Source organism: Nesoenas mayeri (genome assembly GCF_963082525.1).
Source record: "Nesoenas mayeri genome assembly, chromosome: 22".
NCBI classification, from domain to species: Eukaryota; Metazoa; Chordata; class Aves; order Columbiformes; family Columbidae; genus Nesoenas; species Nesoenas mayeri.
This window is the reverse complement of record NC_137572.1, coordinates 2,202,067-2,221,936: the sequence shown is the minus strand read 5'-3', so window position 1 is coordinate 2,221,936 and position 19,870 is coordinate 2,202,067. Positions and strand designations below refer to the sequence as shown.

General features: G+C 47.1%; 1 protein-coding gene across 5 annotated transcripts in view; it reads right to left on the bottom strand.

Moving 5' to 3' along the window:
• Nucleotides 1–101: 101 nt before the first annotated feature.
• The window catches only part of ARHGEF12 (Rho guanine nucleotide exchange factor 12), a 70,019-nt gene continuing 50,250 nt past the window's right edge, over nucleotides 102–19,870 (bottom strand). For 2 of the 5 annotated variants that reach the window (XM_080357861.1, XM_080357864.1), the window contains 14 exons: nucleotides 19,545–19,670; nucleotides 17,853–17,967; nucleotides 14,843–14,943; nucleotides 14,531–14,608; nucleotides 11,459–11,534; nucleotides 10,894–11,061; nucleotides 10,341–10,428; nucleotides 9,879–9,968; nucleotides 9,685–9,761; nucleotides 9,285–9,512; nucleotides 6,485–6,931; nucleotides 4,964–5,247; nucleotides 4,428–4,500; nucleotides 102–4,337 (listed from right to left, as the gene is read on the bottom strand). In XM_080357861.1, coding sequence (XP_080213987.1) covers nucleotides 4,297–4,337; nucleotides 4,428–4,500; nucleotides 4,964–5,247; nucleotides 6,485–6,931; nucleotides 9,285–9,512; nucleotides 9,685–9,761; nucleotides 9,879–9,968; nucleotides 10,341–10,428; nucleotides 10,894–11,061; nucleotides 11,459–11,534; nucleotides 14,531–14,608; nucleotides 14,843–14,943; nucleotides 17,853–17,967; nucleotides 19,545–19,670 — 1,992 coding nt within the window. In that variant the 3' untranslated portion in view covers nucleotides 102–4,296. The other 3 variants (XR_013923160.1, XM_080357863.1, XM_080357862.1) reach the window with 3 other exon arrangements.

The window sequence follows — 19,870 nt, the reverse complement described above, 5'->3', positions numbered from 1 at the left end:
TCGACGTCAGAGTTTTTAAGACTGGATTAAACTTGAGGTTTAATATTTATTTGTTTTCCCCTGTGGGTGTTTTTCTTCTATTCAAAGGATCCTCTTGGGCACAAACCTGCAAAACAGCCCCCAAGAAATGCAGCAGACAAACTTTCTTTCCTTTAAGCTTATTTAATGATATTTGAAACGCTTAAATTTTCTATTTCCCAGATCCTGAAAACAGATTTGTTGTTTTTTTTTTTAAGTGACCAATATTTAATTCCAGAAACATACAACCTTATCAGCTAAGTCATAAAAGAGCTATTTTACAAACATACATCTGGATAATTAGAACAATAAAGTCTTTTTAGACATTCAAACATGATCAGTAAAAATACAGGATTATTAATAAAGATTTTGTGTATTTTTTTTTAAAGAATACTTCCAGATTTATTTCTTTCTTCTTCTCTTTAAAGTAAATCTCTGTTAAGAGTACATGATTGTATGTTGTACAAAGCAAATAAAATATCCTAGTATGAAGAGAGCTCCACAAGACTGAATTCAAAACCCAACAGCAGTGTTCTGGCTGCCGTTTCCCTTTTGCGGTACATCTGCTGCTCAGTTGGCACCTTTGGGGGACGGGGAGGGAATTAAGGGGTTTCTTTGGGGAGAAAACACCGCCAGATACCATCAAGCACCGAGATGATGATCAGTGTCACCTGCTGGAGCATCACCCCCCTCTTCTAGTGACAGGGACAGCGTCTGCGCATCGGAAACCACTGGAAATTAAGGTACGGCGCTGTCTGAAAGCTGAGCTGAACCATCTAGACTCTCCAGGCTGATGTTCTTCATGCTGATCCCACCTATAGGATGTTAAAGAAATCTCCCTTCTCTACATACACACACTCAAGAAACCAGAGCGATCAAGCACCAGCTTCGAATTTGCTCCTCTGCGCTTCTATGGAAGGAAAATCCCCTTTCCAGGAAGGGCCTTCTTTGCTTTTCCCTGAACTAACAGCACACGTCACTTCTTGGAAAGATGGAACCAATGCTCTACTGCATCTTTGCTCCCAAGAGAAGGAACTGTTGTCATCTTGTATTTGAGGGAAAAAACCCCACGACACATTGAAGACAAGGAGCTGGGGCAAAAAAACAGAGAACACTGTGCAGTCTGAATAAGGGAACACACCTCCCATCCATCCGCAGCCAGGGCAGGTCACGATTCTTCCTTACACCAATTGGAATTTGAAATAAGGGTCATTTTATGGCTTAAAGGTGAAAACAAAAATCAAGAGAGAATCCTGAATAGCGCAGTTGCGTTGCAGCTCAAACAGCTGAGACAAAACCCAACAGGACAATGCGCAGTATGTTGTTTGTATTGCCCACGCGACTGGGTTCGAATGGGTTGGTTTGCTTGAAAATGCCTTAAGGCTCAGGAGACTGCTCACTCCATCCAGCGCAATGGTTTATCTGCCACAACGTTTGGATGCTTCCCCTCTCGAGAGGTGACAGGGACAGGGGAGCACGGCTGGGGGACAGTGGGGAGAATCCCACTGCGGAGGCAGAAATGTATGGATGACACAGCAGCATCCATACTCTGCATTCCCAGCTCTTAACTATCGGAGATGGAACCGTGTAGTGGTGGATGGTGCTGATGCAAAGAAGTGCGAGGCCGGGGGGCGGATTGTGCCCCCACAGCCCATCTGAACAACCATTGCTGCTCACCACAAACCTTGAAATTCAACTTGGAGAAAACCAGAGAACCAAGGGGTTTGTCTTCGGTCGCATTGACCCTCATAGGTCCCATCTTTGCTGGTCACTTGAAAAGCCCAACGAAGCTCTAGACCAGGAGCTGGTGGGGAGAAGAGGCTTTAAACACCACACCTGGCTATAGCCCTGTTCTCTTTCTGGCAGGATTGGGTCAAATACACATCAGCGTTTAGTTTTTGGAAGTCTAGATGTTTCTAAGCAAAGGTGGTAACTGTATGGGTGAGGAGGGGGATCCCACCCGCTAATCTGGAAGTGCTCAGTTAATACTGACGTAGTCATACAGGTGCAAGATGCAACAGGACGGGCCTTAGCGGGTCCCAAGGAAGAGGAAACAAAGGAAAACTTTGGCTTGTGTTGGCAGCGCTGGTGAAAAACAATATGGGTGCAATCAGCTCTTAAAACAAGACAAACTCCTCCTTACTCTATAAGGGCTCATGGCTCCGACTTCTCACACCGGGCCCAAAGCCATCCCTGCTCATGCTCTGCCGATCTTTGCATGAACTCATCGTTTGCCTATTTCTAATGGGAAGAATAAGACCTGTGGGTTTGGTACATGAGTAAACAAAGGACAGATCTGATTTCTTGCCAGTAACTACAGAGCAAACCTTTTGTTTTGAAGGCGCGGGGAGTGCGATTGTTACGCTGACCGAAGATTCTCAGCACTTCGCGACGTGGTGCAATCGATGCTACAGCAGTTGCGACGCGGCACTGGGACTCACGGGTTTGGCACGCTGCTCTGGGTTCAGTACACAGTTTAAAACTTGGGAAGAGGGTGCAATAAAGACAGCCTTACACACTAGGAGTCACATTCGCGATGCCTGTGATACCGGGGCAGCTCGAACAGCCCTATGGCAACAGGCAGTGCCTGTCCTAGGATCAACTTGCCTGTCCTAGTCCCAGCTTAGGCTGTCTAGGCTTAGCTCTGATAGTTACCACCCTGTTTCCTACACTGGAAGGAATTCCAACAGCAAACCCCACTAGAACAGGCCTAACAAAGCACTGGAGAGCTGTTTCAGCCCTGTTTTGCACATCTCTGTTTCAGTGAGAATATATTGGCACAAATCAGTTTAAAAGCAAAAAAAAAAAAGACCCAAAAAACACCAGCTCCGCCCCCCAAAAAAGACCCCAAACCGTCAGCAAGACATACTTCCAGGTACTAAAACTTACTGGCCCTATAATCAGCAGTACCTGTGGCTAACTCAAATGGCAGCCCTTGCTCATTCAGTAGTGAATCGGGGCAGACCCGCCCCGTGTCTTTGAAACACTTCTGGGTTTGCTTTTTTTCTTCTTCTTTTTTGATCCAGAGAAGAGTTACAAAAGTGCTGCAGGTCCAAGTATTTTTATCACTTTACAAAGGAGACAATGATCAAAGCCAACAAAGTCAAGATAAAACTTCTCCTTCTCCTCTCCCAGCCTGATCTTGTCAGCAAAGGAGACACGGAATGGGAGAGGGGAAAAGAAAAGTCGCCCATCTCAAGTGCCTGGCTGTTTAGTGCATGGAAAACTCTTGTGACGTGAACGGTTCCCACGCACGCACTGAATACGGATAGTTCCAGCCACACGTCATCCTAACACCTTCATAAGTAGCTCTTGGCAGTTTGATGCCAGCAGGGAGTGCAGAGTCCAGTGAAGCAAAGATGCACCTGCACACAGCCCCACAGCCCCCGTGGCCGGGTCAGGAGCCGGGGGCGCTATATGCAGAGGGCTAGAACTGTCACTACCCAGTTATAATAGAACAACAACAAAAAAGGCAGATTAAAAAATTAAAATGTGCTTTTGATACATGGAATGAAGTCAAATAAATACATTGATTTTTTTTTTTTCTTTTTTTAAATGTCTAAATACACTTTTATATCCTACACCCAAAGCTCTGTACATTTGGTTTGGTTTTTCTGTTCTGAGAAATGCATTTCTGGTAGCAAGGAGAGGAGCGGGATAGAACAGACTCCCTCACTGACAAGATAGTGCAGATGTCCCACGGGAGAAGCGCCCGTGCCCGCTCCGGCTCACGTCTGGATGGTCCAAACCCTCTTGTCTCAGAGTCCACAAGGAGGGCAGCAGGTGCTGTGTCCTGATACTCTTCATTCCATCTTCAGCCGCCTCTCCAAACGTGACTAGCTTTTGTCTGAAGAAGCAAAAATGGTGGTGAGAGAGGAGAAGATGCAACAAGAGACACATTCCCACCATTTCTGAACACTGGAACTAACAGAGAAGTGTGTTACGTGAGCCAGAGCTCACCCATTTAACCTTAAGACCTCTGTTAGTAATTCCAGCAATTACATCTCTAGGATGCTTAAGGCCAAACTAAAGAGACCCACGGCAACCATTTGATACAGCAAAGACACCCCAGAGACAGAAAAGACAGATTAGAATCACTTTACAGATTCAACATCATCGCTTAGGGACTTCCCATCGATTTAGCCTTCTCTCAAAAAGAAGTTGCACATCCTGCGTATCTTGGGCGGGCAGGGGTGAGCTCGCAAAGAACCATTTCAGAGGAAGGAACGATCTGCTCCGCGCACCAGTCTCAGCGGATTCAATTGACCTTTCCCACAGTCAGGTCTCAGCCCTACGAGAGCTCCTGAAGGAGGTGAAACCTTCCGCGTGCGTGTGAAATGTTAGTAATTGACTTTGTGCTCTTTGCTGGCTGAAGCCGCGTGGGATACGCTACCGAGCCCGGCCGGTACCTGAGTGCTCTCCCGTGGAGGCTGATCCAGCCAGCCCTTGGCGTCGGAGAATGGTGTAGTCCTCCTCCAGCTCCTGCAAAACACAAACACCCCCAACACTCAAGCGCCTCTTTATTTGCCAGGTCAACTTCCTACAGCAATAACTCTGAACATGATGAGGCTGAAAGCCTCATTACTGGTCTACTGAGCTTAGCACCTTCGTTTCATATTAGCAAACACATTTGGTAAGTCTTCTCATGACAGGAATTCATATTGTTTAGGCCAGTGGTCCCTTCAAAGCGTGATGGTTGCAGACTTGCGTGGGTCTCATCCTGCCCCTCGGGAACCTCTCCAAGTCCAGATTCAAGCAATACACACAGTGGAACTACCTGCCTCTCGTAACCCACAACTCAACACAAGCAAAACTGCGCTAAGTTTATGCTTCAAAAGCTTCCAGAGACAAGAGCCAAAGACAAAAAAAGGGCATGGCTGCCTTCCTTCTGCTCCAAATTATTTCCAACCTAAGGAATAAGACGCTGCAAACAGAAACACTATACCTTTAACTTTTCGAGGTCGTCCTCTATCTTCTGAATATACTGCATCATCTGCATCCGCGACTCTATGGAGAGGTGAGGTCTGGCTAGGAAGCAGCAGGACTCGTCCCCCGTGCCCATCATGTCCTCGGTAAACGGGGAGCTCCCCCCGTCCGAGAGCGGCTGCTGCTGCGCAGAGTCCAAAGAGCCGCGGCCGCACGCCGCGCAGCGCAGGACCAGCGCCGACACCTCCTCGTCCGTGGAGCTCTCCTGCACCGCGCCGTAGCCGTCGAGGATCAAATAATTTCCTGCCGAGAGAACGGTTTCACTAACACCTCCAGCACCGCACAGAACCGCAGAGCTGGAGGCAGGTTTGTGAAGGATGAGAGGTGAGAGGCCCATCTCCTGAGACATTTCATGCCGCAGAAGAAAAAGCATCTGTGAACGCTACGCAGAATGGTGACTGGATCAGACCAGGCTAGTTTGGTTCTGAATTGGGCTTGGCTGGTTTTTGGGCCGCAGTTTGAGAATTACATGATGAAATGAGCTCATCACCCACCTTCCCGCTTCTGTAAAATCTGTGTTTCTATTATAATGCCTGAAAAACCTGCACTTACACTAATGGTACCCGGCAATTCACACTGCTGGGTTTCTAACCTCCGCTAACTGACTAAGGTAGCTTTAGATGGGCTGGCTTTAGAATTTAGCTTGCTGATGATACATTAAGAAGATAAAGCAATTATAGACAGAAATGCTTTCACAACCTGCACCTACCAATAGGATTACATGAAATAATCTCTCTCTACAGTATTACAGCAAAGCGAGCATGTGAAGTCAGAACTGACTGGAACAGGTCAATCTAATTTTGATGTCCCTGCACAGCGTAAGGAGTTGACAAATAAATCAGATGCCTTGAATCGTTGGCTCAGTTTTAATAATTTAAAATGTCTCAGAAGTCCAAGAAAAGAAAAGTTATTTTCAATAAGGAGCTGGAAGGCAGCATTCGGTCACAAACTGCTTCATTCACATTAATACAATCCAATTTTTAAATATAAGCGTACTTATGGCTAAGAGATTTCAAAACTAACAGTCACATAGAATCTACCTACTTGTAGCTACTTCTACTACAACACGCACGTGAGATAAAGCTCAACTTGTGTGCTACATCTCACGCAGTGTCATCGTGTTGGCCGATGCTGCCAAATGTACCGTATGTAGTAATAATAATAGAAATAACAAAAATACTAAGCTCTGAAGAGCTTCAGACTGCGGTAAAGTTTCAGGAGAATTAACAGCGCAAAGTCTATTAACCCCACAGTATTTCAGCTTCTTTCATAAACCAGAATTCATCAGCTACGTGCTTGCACAGCGCTTTTCAGGGCTAAAATGACTGTCAAGGGCTGAAAGTGAACTTTAAATGTCCTATAATGTATAAGCAAGAGAGGAAAACGTACTGCGATTTTCTTTAGTATCTCCTATTTAAAACTGTCTCTAATATAGGGTCTGGACAAACTATCACGCAAGGAATTAATGCAATCCGCCCACCTGAGATCCGTATTTGCACATCCTCTTCCTCCTTCCTTTCCATGAGTTCGCTTTCAGACGGGTTCTCATCGCTGTGGGCTTCTCGAGCGTCAAAGAAATGCTCCCCGCTCTCGTCGGCGCCCACGGCCTCCAGCTCCGCCGCCAGCCCCAGCGTCACGCTCAGACGGTCCATGGCCGGGCTGCTGCTCGAGCCGGGCTCCCTGGCTCCCAGCTGCACAGAATCCCCCGCAGCCGCTTCAGCTGAAGTCCGAAGGGCGTAAGTAGCTGTGGATTCGCCGATTCCGGCTCTGGGGAGCGTTCTGTCTGCGGAATTCTGGAATTCGCTTCCACTCTCCGTTTGGGCTTCTTGAGAAACAGTCCGGAACCTGGGAGAGCGCTGCCGGTCTCCGGGGGGGCCCTTCTCAGCAAAGCCGAGCTGCTGGACCAGCAGCTGTTTCAGCAAGCCCACTGAAAACAGAGAGAACGTTCACCAGTGACCCCTAACAGCCATTCAATCAGACTTCAAGGCCGCCCTCTCAAAAAGGGGATCTCAGCATCCAGCCTGCTCATCGCTCTCGGTAGGAAAAACATGGATTTATTTTTATCCAGAATCACAGAATCCCAGAGTGTCAGGGGTTGAAGGGCCCTGGAAAGCTCATCCAGTGCAATCCCCCCATGGAGCAGGAACACCCAGATGAGGTTACACAGGAAGGTGTCCAGGCGGGTTGGAATGTTGATATTGAATGTTGATCCCCAGGAATGAGTCCCCCCTCAGTGTCCTCTTGTCCAGCTCCAGAGCCCCAGCTCCCTCAGCCTTTCCTCACACGGGAGATGCTCCACTCTCTGCAGCATCTTGGTGGCTGCGCTGGACTCTCTGCAGCAGTTCCCTGTCCTGCTGGAACTGAGGGGCCACAGCTGGACACAAGATTCCAGGTGTGGTCTCCCCAGGGCAGAGCAGAGGGGCAGGAGAACCTCTCTGACCTACTGACCACCCCCTTCTAACCCACCCCAGGTCCCATTGGCTTCCTGGCCACAAGGGCCCAGTGCTGGCTCATGGTCACCCTGCTGTCCCCAGGACCCCCAGCTCCCTTTCCCCTACGCTGCTCTCTAATAGGTCATTCCCCAACTTACACTGAACCTGGGGTTGTTCCTGCCCAGATTCAAGACTCTACACTTGCCCTTGTTCTATTGCATTAAATGTTTCCCGCCCAGCTCTCCAGCCTGTCCAGGTCTCTGATGGCAGCACAGCTTCCAGTGTCACCACTCCTCCCAGCTCGGTGTCACCAGCAAACTTGCTGACAGTCACTCTGTTCCCTCGTCCAAATCACTGATGAATATATTGAATAACAGCGGCCCCAGCGCTGCCCCTGCGGCACTGCACTGGATACAGGCCTCACCTGACTCTGCCCATTGACCACGACTCTCTGGCTTCTTCCCTTCAGCCAGTTCGCAGTCACCTCACTCCCCGCTCATCCAGCCGCACTCCCTCAGTTCAGCTGTGAGGATGCTGTGGGGACTGTGTCAATGCCTCACTCAAGTCAAGGTGGATCATGTCCACCGCTCTGCCATCATCCATCCATCTTGTTATGTCCCTAGGGTCTGAAGCCTTACTCCACACTTTACCTTGCAAATGAGAGCAAACTTTTCTGTACAAGTTCCATTTTGCTTCGGGAAAACCAGATAAATGATCTGCTGACATTATCCAGCTGGAGCGCAGGTAAACGTCCAGGTTTTACCTGTGCCTCCAAATGAACCAGAACCTACGGCCATAGAGGGGATCCCCACCTAAGAAACCAGCATATTGGGAGTATTCCACTCAACCTTGAAACGACAGATCAAAAAAAATTAAAAAGACACATTTTCCCTAAAATTTCATGCAAATTTATGCTCATTTGAACTTCAACCCACATAATAATACCATCTTTACACATCCCAACTCAGATGATCTTGTCACCAGTCTCTGAAAACAAGTACCAGGAATTCAGAACTAGAAAAGGACTTTGAATCCTGCAAGGAGAAGCATAAATGGATCGAAGATCCACAGTAAACTATTAGATTGCTGAACACTGTCATTATTGTAGAGAGATAGAAAAGGGAACTCAGGCCAAGGATATGAACGCTCTGCATTGACATAAAAGCCACTGACCCATAGAGAAGCAATCCTGACTATTCCAAGTCCATTTCAGGTAGAGATATTTAGATTAATGATTTCATTCCGAGTCATATTTAGGAATTGCACTGCTGGATCTGGCCAAGTGGTTTGCTAGGAACAATTCTACAGAATCATCTGTCCATCCAGAAAATTTCTTTTCAACACCTGTAAGTGTTGGTCTAATTCCATCCAACCACCTCCCAAGCCCTCAAAATCTGAACCTAGACTTTGTCAAGCTCACATATATCCAAACTCCTTTGGGGTGCTTTACAAAAAAGAAAATGACACAAATTATATTCTGTGACTCATGCGACCTCTCCTATTCTGCTCCGGTGCCGTGAAAATAAGTCCCCAGGTTGTGTTGTGTTTTAAAAACCTGCTGACTAGTAATGGCACAAAGTTCTGCAATATCATCTTGTCATCAAGGCATCTCATGGACAGTAGCAATTCATTACCACCATCATTTCATACACGGGAAAAGCAATGAGATGCCTGGAGCCAAGGAAAGGACAGGTATATGAATTCACAACTTAGAACTCGCCGTCAGATCCGTTCTATTTAGTTCCGCTGTGATCTACAGCACAAACTGATACGCAACAGAAACTGAGATTGTATTATTGATTTAGATGAATGAGTTGGGTCTGCAGCTCACACCCCACAGGTACTTACAGTTCCTTAACGCATCCAGCGCCCACTGCCCTTCCGGCACCGCCGCTGAGCCGGCGCCCGTGTGCCCGCAGCACGCAGAAGGATCTTTAAGCGTCAGGTCTGCTTGCTGCACTTTATCAAACTGTCCCTCTGACACGAGAAGACTTTCTGCCTTGGACTTGTCGGACACAATGGGCGAAGAAGACTGAGCGTTCAGCATTAAGGGAGGTTCAAGGCCCAAATCTTTGTCTAGTGAACAGAAAACATGCGTTCGAGTTCAACAACTGTGATGATAAACTGCAGAAAATTCTGCTTCATGCAGAAACCTCCAAGCTACCAAAAGCTCTCCAAGCCACAAAGAACATACAGCTTGGGCCGTTTGCAAATCTACTGCCACCATTCCCCTGGCCCACGGTTCTACCTGGACTTTGCAGGTTACTGGTGGGAATGTCATGCTGCTCCTTGAGTTTCTGCTGCTCCTCCTCTTCACGCTCTTCCCTAGGGAGAGGAAAGAAGGAACATTTTCTTCTAGTCACATCTATCTGAATCACTGCACAAGAATCAGTGGTAATTTTGGGAAGAAAAACCAGCCCAACTCCAAGTGCTTTTACTTACTCGCCGGGTCCTGATTGCGGTAATGGAATCACCCTCCTGGCGCTCCCCATTTTTACAGTCCCTGCCATCTGAGCTATAAGGTCCTGCCACCTGCAGCAGAAACATCAAATAAAACCATGCAAGACGTAAAGCATAATGCATGTTTCTCTATTTAACACCTGTTAAATCCGGCTAATATTATACCACCTCACCAGGGTACTGTACAGCAGAAGGAAATGAGTGACAGGACCTTAGCAGGAGCTGGTTTATATATAAATATATATGAAAGCATTAAGTAACACTTGACATATTACTGAAGAGTTTCATATATGACAGACTAGATCAGTCAAATAAGTCTGTGCCTTGCTTCTACTTTAGAAGAAAAGCGTTTGTACCAAAGATCAAGTGTTTCGCTAGGGAATCGAGTTCATGCATTGGGCGCTGTGATCAGAATCAGCTGCCAGAACCGTACGAAGTACTTACACGTTCTTCTCTGAAACGGTCTGTGCCACCAGCTCGTAAATGTGAGCGCCGTTTTCTGACATGGAGATGACGAAGAAAGCTTTGTTATCTGCAGCAACACAGGGAGGGAAGGATTTAACGATTCCTAAAACTGAGCATAACCCCAACCCGAAGCAATGAAAGAAGAGTTCATGAGATAACCCTCCAACATTATAATATACAAACATCCATCCTTTCCTACCCAGGAAATTTGTCTATTAGTCCTCAACGAAAAGAGCCATTACTGCCCAAAGCATTTAGAAACAGATCCATTTCTCCTCTTTTCCCTCCTCATCATTTTTAAAGTACCTTTCATCTAATATAATCAGAGTACTTTAATTTAGAAGTCTATTTAAAACTCAAGGCATGCCTATTACTGATGCAAAGTTAAACAGCTCATACATACAAAGATGTTGGACAACTAAGAATTAAGCCTACGCATCTTTCCGTGTTCTGCTTTGGGAACTCTAGACAAAAATATGCATCCTCTACTCTTCATTTTTGGCCTCTTGCTTTCTCGAGGGGTTACACTGACCTGTTGCCACCTGGCGAACCAGCACGGTGTTCAATTTGATGATAGGGCTGAAGGTGTGTTTACTGTCCGCTGTCGACGCCAAGATCTTACTGTGACACTTCAGGACCAGCTTATCATCTTGTTTCTGCAGCAGCACCAGAATGTCCTCCAGCAGCAGAGTGTAGAGATCTGCAGAGTGCAAAAGAGCTCAGAATGAGTTAAAGACGCGTAGTTTTATATCACACCCCTGCAGAAAGAGAAAAGCTGCATTTTTTGATTACTCATGCAGAGGCAGTAATCAGTGCTGTGCCATTCTAGGCAAAGCTTGCACATCTTCCTCATCAGAAGTACGGCAGAAAGCTACAGATGGAACTGGATCATCTCATGACTGACTGCTGTGTCCCTGCGTGGCCCTAATGACACTCCAGCGCATTTCAGAATTGACAAGAATAATTTAATCAGCTCGGAGAAGCACACAGGCATTATTATAGGTGGGAATCATCACCAGAAAGTGCAGCAATGCTTTCTCTTTCCTCCTCGGCAAACACAAACCCAACTTGAAGTCAGTCGATGGAACAGGACTCACCGATGGTTTTGTCACGATTAACCTTCCACGTCAGAGGTCCTTCATGAAGCATTTTTCTCTTGGTTAGATCCAGGTTCTGTCACCGGGGGAAAGAAAAAAAGCAGCGCTATGAAATTTCTGTGGTAACGGTAAGGTAACGGTAAGGTAATGGTAAGGTAGCGGTAAGGTAATGGTAAAGCATGGGAATGTCGGAGGGAAGTCTACGATAGGCACTATGGTTTGGAGATGAGCAGCTAAACCCAGCCTGGAAAAAGAACCATGGAGCAGGAGTCAGGTATCCTTGTAAACCCAGATCATGTGAGAGGTGTTTGCTATCCCTCTTCACTGCTCTTTTGGAGATGTTTGGGCTCAGAGGGTAGAAAATTGCCCTAAGTCAAACTACTAAGGCACCAGGACGTCATCTGATGTCTACGAGTTGTTTCCAATATCTGTTTAAAGTTTGCAGTTCCAGCGTTACAACTGGTTAATGCTTCAGCACTCGATTTGCAAGTCAAGTGTGCCCACAAATGATATACTGACGTACAAATCAGCCCAGTGATCTCGTGGACTTTAGAATGTCAATGGATTCTTCAGTCATTCCAGTGCTTGTGACATTTAGATCCGCAGGCACTTGAAGTGACAGTTTTCACAAGTCATTCCTTCCAAGTCTCAGAGTCTACAATCAACGACAGCGAGATTTCATAACCGCCAGTAAATTCCCCATTTCGTAACCAAACACTTGCCAGCTTATTTGTGAAGGGACACAGGACATAGTTTTATAGAAAAGTCTTCATGTAATTCTTCTTTCTTAGATCCACATTCACTTTGGGGAAGCCAGGGCACTGATACAGCAAGTAACCAGCTTCACTACCTAACTGCACGAATTAGAGTGGCCATGAAACACAGTATTTTAGCACTGTATTAAGACTTCGTTTGCTACACTTGTTTATCCTCTATACAAACCAGCCTGTGGACAAGCTCTTCCTTTGAAACCAACTGCACTGCTACACTGGCCTTCCCAGTTCCAACAGCACAACCAAGACAAGCAATCATCTGAGATAAATATCCATAATAAGACTTAACATCCATCAGGTGTCTCTTATGTGACACAGTACATTAGCTTGCAGACCATTAAGATTTGTTTTACAAGCCTCAGCAACACTGTGATGTGCAGAATTAAGTTGTTTCATCCACAGAGATCTAAGGTAGCAGAACTCAGATTTCTGAGACTAATTGTTCTAATTGAGGAAGCTGACGAGGCCTCTACAGACGGCTGAGAGCAGCCTCACAGTCACAGGCCCTGGTTGTGGGGATCTGAACTCCCCTGATGGTTGCTGGCAGGGCTGCTCGCCGGCCACAGCCCAGGAGGTTCCTCCAGCGCCTTGACAAGAACATTCTGATGCAAAGGGTGGAGGAGCCGACCAGGAGAGGAGCTGCTGGTCCTCGTCCTCACTGACAAGGAGGGGCTGGTTGAAGCGGTAAAGGTCGAGGGCTGCCTGGGTTGCAGTGACCACGAGATGGTGGAGTTCAGGATCTGGTGTGGCAGGAGCAGGACAGCAAGCAGAATTGCAACCCTGGATTTCAGCAGCGCAAACTTTGGCCTTTTCAGGCAATTGCTGGGGGAAATCCCATGGGCAAGGCTGCTTGAGGGTAAAGGGGCCCAAGAGAGTTGGTTCGTGTTCAGGGACTGTTTCTAGCGGGCACAAGATCAGAGCACCCGACACGTAGGGAGTCAAGGAAGGAGCCAGGAGAGCTGTGTGGTTAAACAGGAACTGCTGGGGATGCTCAAGTGGAAGAGCAGAGTTTATAGATCAGGGAAGCAGGGTCTGGCCACTCGGGGAGAATATCAGGCTGTTGTCAGAGGGTGCAGGAGGCAGCTAGGAAAGCTGAGGCCTCCTTAGAATTAAACCTGGCGAGAGGGGTCAAGGACAACAGGAAGAGCTTCTTCCAACACGTGGCAGATAAAACTAACAGCAGAGGCAATGCAGGCCACTGATGAACGAGGTGGGTGCCCTGGTGACAGAAGATGCAGAGAAGGAAGAGTTACTGAATGTTCTTTGTCTCTGTCTGCTCTGCCGGGGCCTGTCCTGAGGAGCCCCGTACTGCTGAGGCCCCAGAGGCAGGCAGGACAATGGAGGAGTTTGCCTGGGTTGATGAGGACTGGGTTAGGGAGCAGTCAGGCAATCTGGACACCCATAAATCCATGGGTCCGGATGGGATGCACCTGCGGGTGCTGAGGAGCTGGCTGAGGTCACTGCTGGACCGCTCTCCATCATCTTTGCCAAGTCTTGGGAAACGGGAGAGGTGCCTGAGGGCAGGAGGAAAGCAAATGTCACTGCAGTCTGCAAAAAGGGCAAGAAGGAGGATCCGGGTGACTCTAGACCGGTCAGCCTCACCTCATCCCTGGGAAACCGATGGAACGACTTCTCCTTGGTGCCATCTCAAGGCACATCAGGGATAAGAGGGTCACTAGGGGCAGTCAACATGGCTTCACCAAGGGGAAGTCGTGCTTGACCACCCTCATTGACTTTGATGAGGACATAACAAGATGGATGGATGATGGCAGAGCGGTGGACGTGATCCACCTTGACCTGAGTGAGGCATTGACACAGTCCCCACAGCATCCTCACAGCTGAACTGAGGGAGTGCGGCTGGATGAGCGGGGAGTGAGGTGACTGCGAACTGGCTGAAGGGAAGAAGCCAGAGAGTCGTGGTCAATGGGCAGAGTCAGGTGAGGCCTGTATCCAGTGCAGTGCCGCAGGGGCAGTGCTGGGGCCGCTGTTATTCAATATATTCATCAGTGATTTGGACAAGGGAGGTTGTGGAGTCTCCTTCTGTGCAGACATTCCAACCCGCCTGGACACCTTCCTGTGTAACCTCATCTGGGTGTTCCTGCTCCATGGGGGGATTGCACTGGGTGAGCTTTCCAGGGCCCTTCAACCCCTGAGACACTGGGATTCTGTGTAATTTTTGTACAGAAACATTTTAATCCAAAGACTGTTATACATCAGATGGGTGTAGCAGAAAGAGCCACAAACTGAACAACAGGGTTACAAGCACAATTTACGTAGAGATTGTTTGCATGTCACTCACTCTGAACTCATCCATCATGGGATCCTCAGACTGCTTCAAGTAGGACAGGTCAAGACGACGCTGATAGTCTTCCAAATGCTGCAGAAAATTTAATGAAATGGTCGCTTTGGTTAACAAAACTCAGTAGCAGAGTGCAGACAGTCATTAATGCTTCCACACATCCCAAACACCTGAGATTCCTCCTCTCCCTGGAATAATTGTGCCACAAAACATCTTCAAACACAATAAAAAGTCACCAGGACGGAGACTCCAGGTGTCTTAAGCAGCTTGTTGCCCTTCAACTCTCTTCTCCTCACTCTGTTCATCTCCTACCTGCTTGTTCTCGGACTCTTTGACCGCCTGGTTCACGTGGTTGAGGATCTGACGACAATGATCTGCTGCTTTCTTCACCTTCTCTTTCTCTTCGGGCAGTTCTGCAAGAGAAAAAGGAAATGCAATAATGCTCCCCAAGAAAGGGTGAACAAGTCAGAAATCTGGCGTGGTTTGCCAGCCTCACGTTTGAGAAAGAGAACTTAAAGTTACAGAACAACCCATCAACAAAAGCACTGCATTTCAAAGGTGACACGACAAAAACAGAGCAGTGACAGGAGATAATTCATTCTGCCCTGCACAAGACACCAGCCCCTGACGATCACTGTGCACAGCACTTGTTAAACGCTCATTTTTGAGGGGCTTGTGACAACTATTCCCCCACAAACATCCATTTAAGAAGTATTTTGCAATATCTAAGGAGTTTACTAAGATTCCACCAAGATATTTAAGATCACACACAGCCCAAGGCCCAGGATTCAGTTCCTGCACCTATTCCAATCCTTTTTGTTGATTTATTTTGGAAGGAAACAGACAAAGAAACATAAAGTGAAACATTAAAAAAAGTGTTACATTTCCCAATTATGACTGGAGTCAACTTGTAAATGTAGTATATTTGTAATGAGTAACGAAATTACACCGCAGCAGGTATCTGCTAGCCAACCTGAAAAGGCATTTTGTGGTGTTAATAATTATATTTTTGCCTGTTAGGCTGGACATATCTTTCAGTGTAACACATCCTAGCTAAACTCTGCCCTCTGACTTGGATGAGGGAACAGAGTGACTGTCAGCAAGTTTGCTGGTGACACCGAGCTGGGAGGAGTGGTGACACTGGAAGCTGTGCTGCCATCAGAGACCTGGACAGGCTGGAGAGCTGGGCGGGAAACATTTAATGCAATAGAACAAGGGTAAGTGTAGAGTCTTGAATCTGGGCAGGAACAACCCCAGGTTCAGTGTAAGTTGGGGAATGACCTATTAGAGAGCAGCGTAGGGGAAAGGGAGCTGGGGGTCCTGGGGACAGCAGGGTGACCATGAGCCAGCACTGGGCCCTTGTGGCCAGGAAGCCAATGGGACCTGGGGTGGGTTAGAAGGGGGTGGTCAGTAGGTCAGAGAGGTTCTCCTGCCCCTCTGCTCTGCCCTGGGGAGACCACACCTGGAATCTTGTGTCCAGCTGTGGCCCCTCAGTTCCAGCAGGACAGGGAACTGCTGCAGAGAGTCCAGCGCAGCCACCAAGATGCTGCAGGGAGTGGAGCATCTCCCGTGTGAGGAAAGGCTGAGGGAGCTGGGGCTCTGGAGCTGGACAAGAGGACACTGAGGGGGGACTCATTGCTGGGGATCAAGATGGAAAGGGGCAGTGTCAGGAGGATGGAGCCAGGCTCTGCTGGTGACAACCAGGGACAGGACAAGGGGCAATGGGTGCAAACTGCAACACAGGAGGTTCCGGTGAAAGAGGAGAAGCAACTTGTTGGGGTGAGGGTGGCAGAGCCTGGCCCAGGCTGCCCAGGGGGTTGTGGAGTCTCCTTCTGTGCACACATTCCAACCCGCCTGGACACCTTCCTGTGTAACCTCATCTGGGTGTTCCTGCTCCATGGGGGGATTGCACTGGATGGGCTTTCCAGGGCCCTTCCAACCCCTCACACTTTGGGGTTGTGTGATTCTCTGTGAAAATGTTCTGAGGTGCTTTACAGGTTCAGAGGGGGCAGGAAGGCTGCATTACAATTCTGTTAGTGTTATGTTTAAAGAAGCATTTCTTTCCAAGTTCAAGCTCCTTCAAACTCTTGGTTGACATTATATTGATAACATCCAAGATTTTTAGACCAAACTTGGTTTGGAACAGACTTCAGGGTGTGGGTCAGATTGCACTCTGAGCAGATGTTTTTCTCAGATACTGTGGATTTTGAAGAAACAGGATTGACTAAAACAAAGAAAAAACGCACAGCCACCCTTGGTCAATAACAAGAAAACCTTGACCTTAAAATAAAAATCCACTTGCTCTGTGTTATCTGCTTTTTGTCCTGTTGTTGAAGAAACACGTTGATTTGCCATAAGCCTTAACACTACATGTTTTTTACTTAGATTCTATAATACTTTCCTATTTTCCTTCCTTGCCTTATGTCTTCCAAGCTTGTTTAGGCATAATTTGACAGGTTTTACATTAGGTTCTTCATTCTTGACATTTTTTTATTAGTAATGGACGTTTAGGGATTTCTCTTATAGGAGATCTTATTCTTTTTCTCTCTCAAATGCATCTACATAGAAATTGCAATTCACTTAAATGTGTCTTCTTGTAATAGTTCGATTTAGCTATCTTAATGTCCCGAATTCAAGGAAAAGAAACCATTTATCAGATTGCAGTTATTATTTAAACAAATAGAATATCATCTTTAGTGATTGAATTCTTTCCACTTATCTCCTTCTTCGAGACTGTAACTATTGTATAAGAGTACATGATAATGTCAATTAGAAATAGAAGGGTGCAGAGAAATGATTTGCTTCACTTCCATTCGTTTGTCATAATCATTAAAAACCATTAACAGCAGTAATGGTGTAAAATGAACAAACGGGTTGGGAACTGGAGGTGGACAAGGGACGGTCTGCAATTCCTGGCTTCCTTCTTCATAAACTAATAGCAAATCAAGATGTTTTGCTAGTAACCTCCATAAGTGGTTTGGTTTATCTGCAAAGCATCCCCTCCTCTAAATTTTAAGACTACACTTAGATTATTATATTGCACTCTATTCTTACTACAACCCAAAGCAAACTGTCAGTCATTTATTTCACATTCAATGTCCTTTTTCCCTAAGCAGGAAAATGAATTTAATTTAAAAACAAAGACTGGATGTTTTTATTTTATGTTATTATTTTTAATTATTATTGATTGCTTAGGTTTCAGTTTATTTTCCTGTGTGTAGGCAGTAGTGAGATCACAAAAAAAATAGATAGCAACCCACAAAACTGAACCGCTCTTCAACATACGCTACGAAATCACAGTTGCCTAGAAAACCTCCTTTACCTGTGTACTTCGCAATGTTATCCAGCAGAAGGGGGTACTTAGTCAACCTCTGCATCTCTGTCGGAATTATATCCTTCAGTTGCAGCCGGCGACACAGCGGATTGCTCTCAGCATCCTAAAATTAAACAGCACAATAACTACATTTGTCATTTTTATTAAGACTATAATTGTATGCAACATCTATTTATCACATAAACATCTATGGCTTCACTTTCCAGTAATTAAATACAAGATAAGAAATGCCAAGATCTATCATTCAGACGACACTGAGCACAAAAGCGGCAGCTCCATCCCATCATTCCTATGGAGGGAATAGTAACTGTCAGCAAGTTTGCTGGTGACACTGAGCTGGGAGGAGTGGGTGACACTGGAAGCTGTGCTGCCATCAGAGACCTGGACAGGCTGGAGAGCTGGGCGGGGAAAAATCCAAGGTCATTCCCCAACTTACACTGAACCTGGGGTTGTTCCTGCCCAGATTCAAGACTCTACACTTGCCCTTGTTCTATTGCATTAAATGTTTCCCGCCCAGCTCTCCAGCCTGTCCAGGTCTCTGATGGCAGCACAGCTTCCAGTGTCACCACTCCTCCCAGCTCGGTGTCACCAGCAAACTTGCTGACAGTCACTCTGTTCCCTCGTCCAAATCACTGATGAATATATTGAATAACAGCGGCCCCAGCACTGCCCCTGCGGCACTGCACTGGATACAGGCCTCACCTGACTCTGCCCATTGACCACGACTCTCTGGCTTCTTCCCTTCAGCCAGTTCGCAGTCACCTCACTCCCCGCTCATCCAGCCGCACTCCCTCAGTTCAGTGTGAGGATGCTGTGGGACTGTGTCAATGCCTCACTCAAGTCAAGGTGGATCACGTCCACCGCTCTGCCATCATCCATCCATCTTGTTATGTCCTCATCAAAGTCAATGAGGGTGGTCAAGCACGACTTCCCCTTGGTGAAGCCATGTTGACTGCCCCTAGTGACCCTCTTATCCCTGATGTGCCTTGAGATGGCACCAAGGAGAAGTCGTTCCATCGTTTTCCCAGGGATGAGGTGGGGCTGACCGGTCTATAGTCACCCGGGTCCTCCTTCTTGCCCTTTTTGCAGACTGCAGTGACATTTGCTTTCCTCCTGCCCTCAGGCACCTCTCCCGTTTCCCAAGACTTGGCAAAGATGATGGAGAGCGGTCCAGCAGTGACCTCAGCCAGCTCCTCAGCACCCGCGGGTGCATCCCATCCGGACCCATGGATTTATGGGTGTCCAGATTGCCTGACTGCTCCCTAACCTGTCTTATCAACCCAGGCAAACTCCTCCATTGTCCTGCCTGCCTCTGGGGCCTCAGCAGTACAGGGCTCCTTATCTCTCTCCTGCTCACGGCATGCATCAAAATCGTACGATTATAAGCAGTTTTCCCCTCAGAAGTGCTCAGCCTTGGGAAACAGGCACCTCAAATGAGCCGCCATCTCCTCCTGGGACAGCGTGTGCTTTCCTGCATTCTATCAGGACATTTTAGGCTCCCCAGAATTGAAGGCTCCTCCCTCTAGAAATGATTACCAGAGATAATTACAGTATTGGAAATGATCCCAATCTGAACACATGATGTCATGAGTTATAACAACTTTACCTACAACCATTCATTACGCTATGCTGGTCACCAGCCACATCCTCATGTAACTTAAACCCTTGCGTAAAATTCACCTGCACAAAAGTCTGGAACCGAGAGTCCTTCTTCTGGCGCGACTTGATGACCTCTAGAGCAAAGGGCTGGTTACTGCAGAAAGTGGCAGTTGCATGTTTCAGCTTTTCCTCTGCTGGTCCACTAAACTGTGCCAGAAAGCCAAGAAAAATCAAAGTTAGACTCGAGTCCAGCAGCAGCCACTTCACTTCTTCATCTCCAGAAAATACTGCACTCAGGTGAGCGACAAGGGATTATTTACCAGACAAAGCCAAGACCGAAGTCACCTTGTTTCTCAGGGACCCCCACGCTTAAACACCAGAATATAACACAAGATGTTATTTCCTAA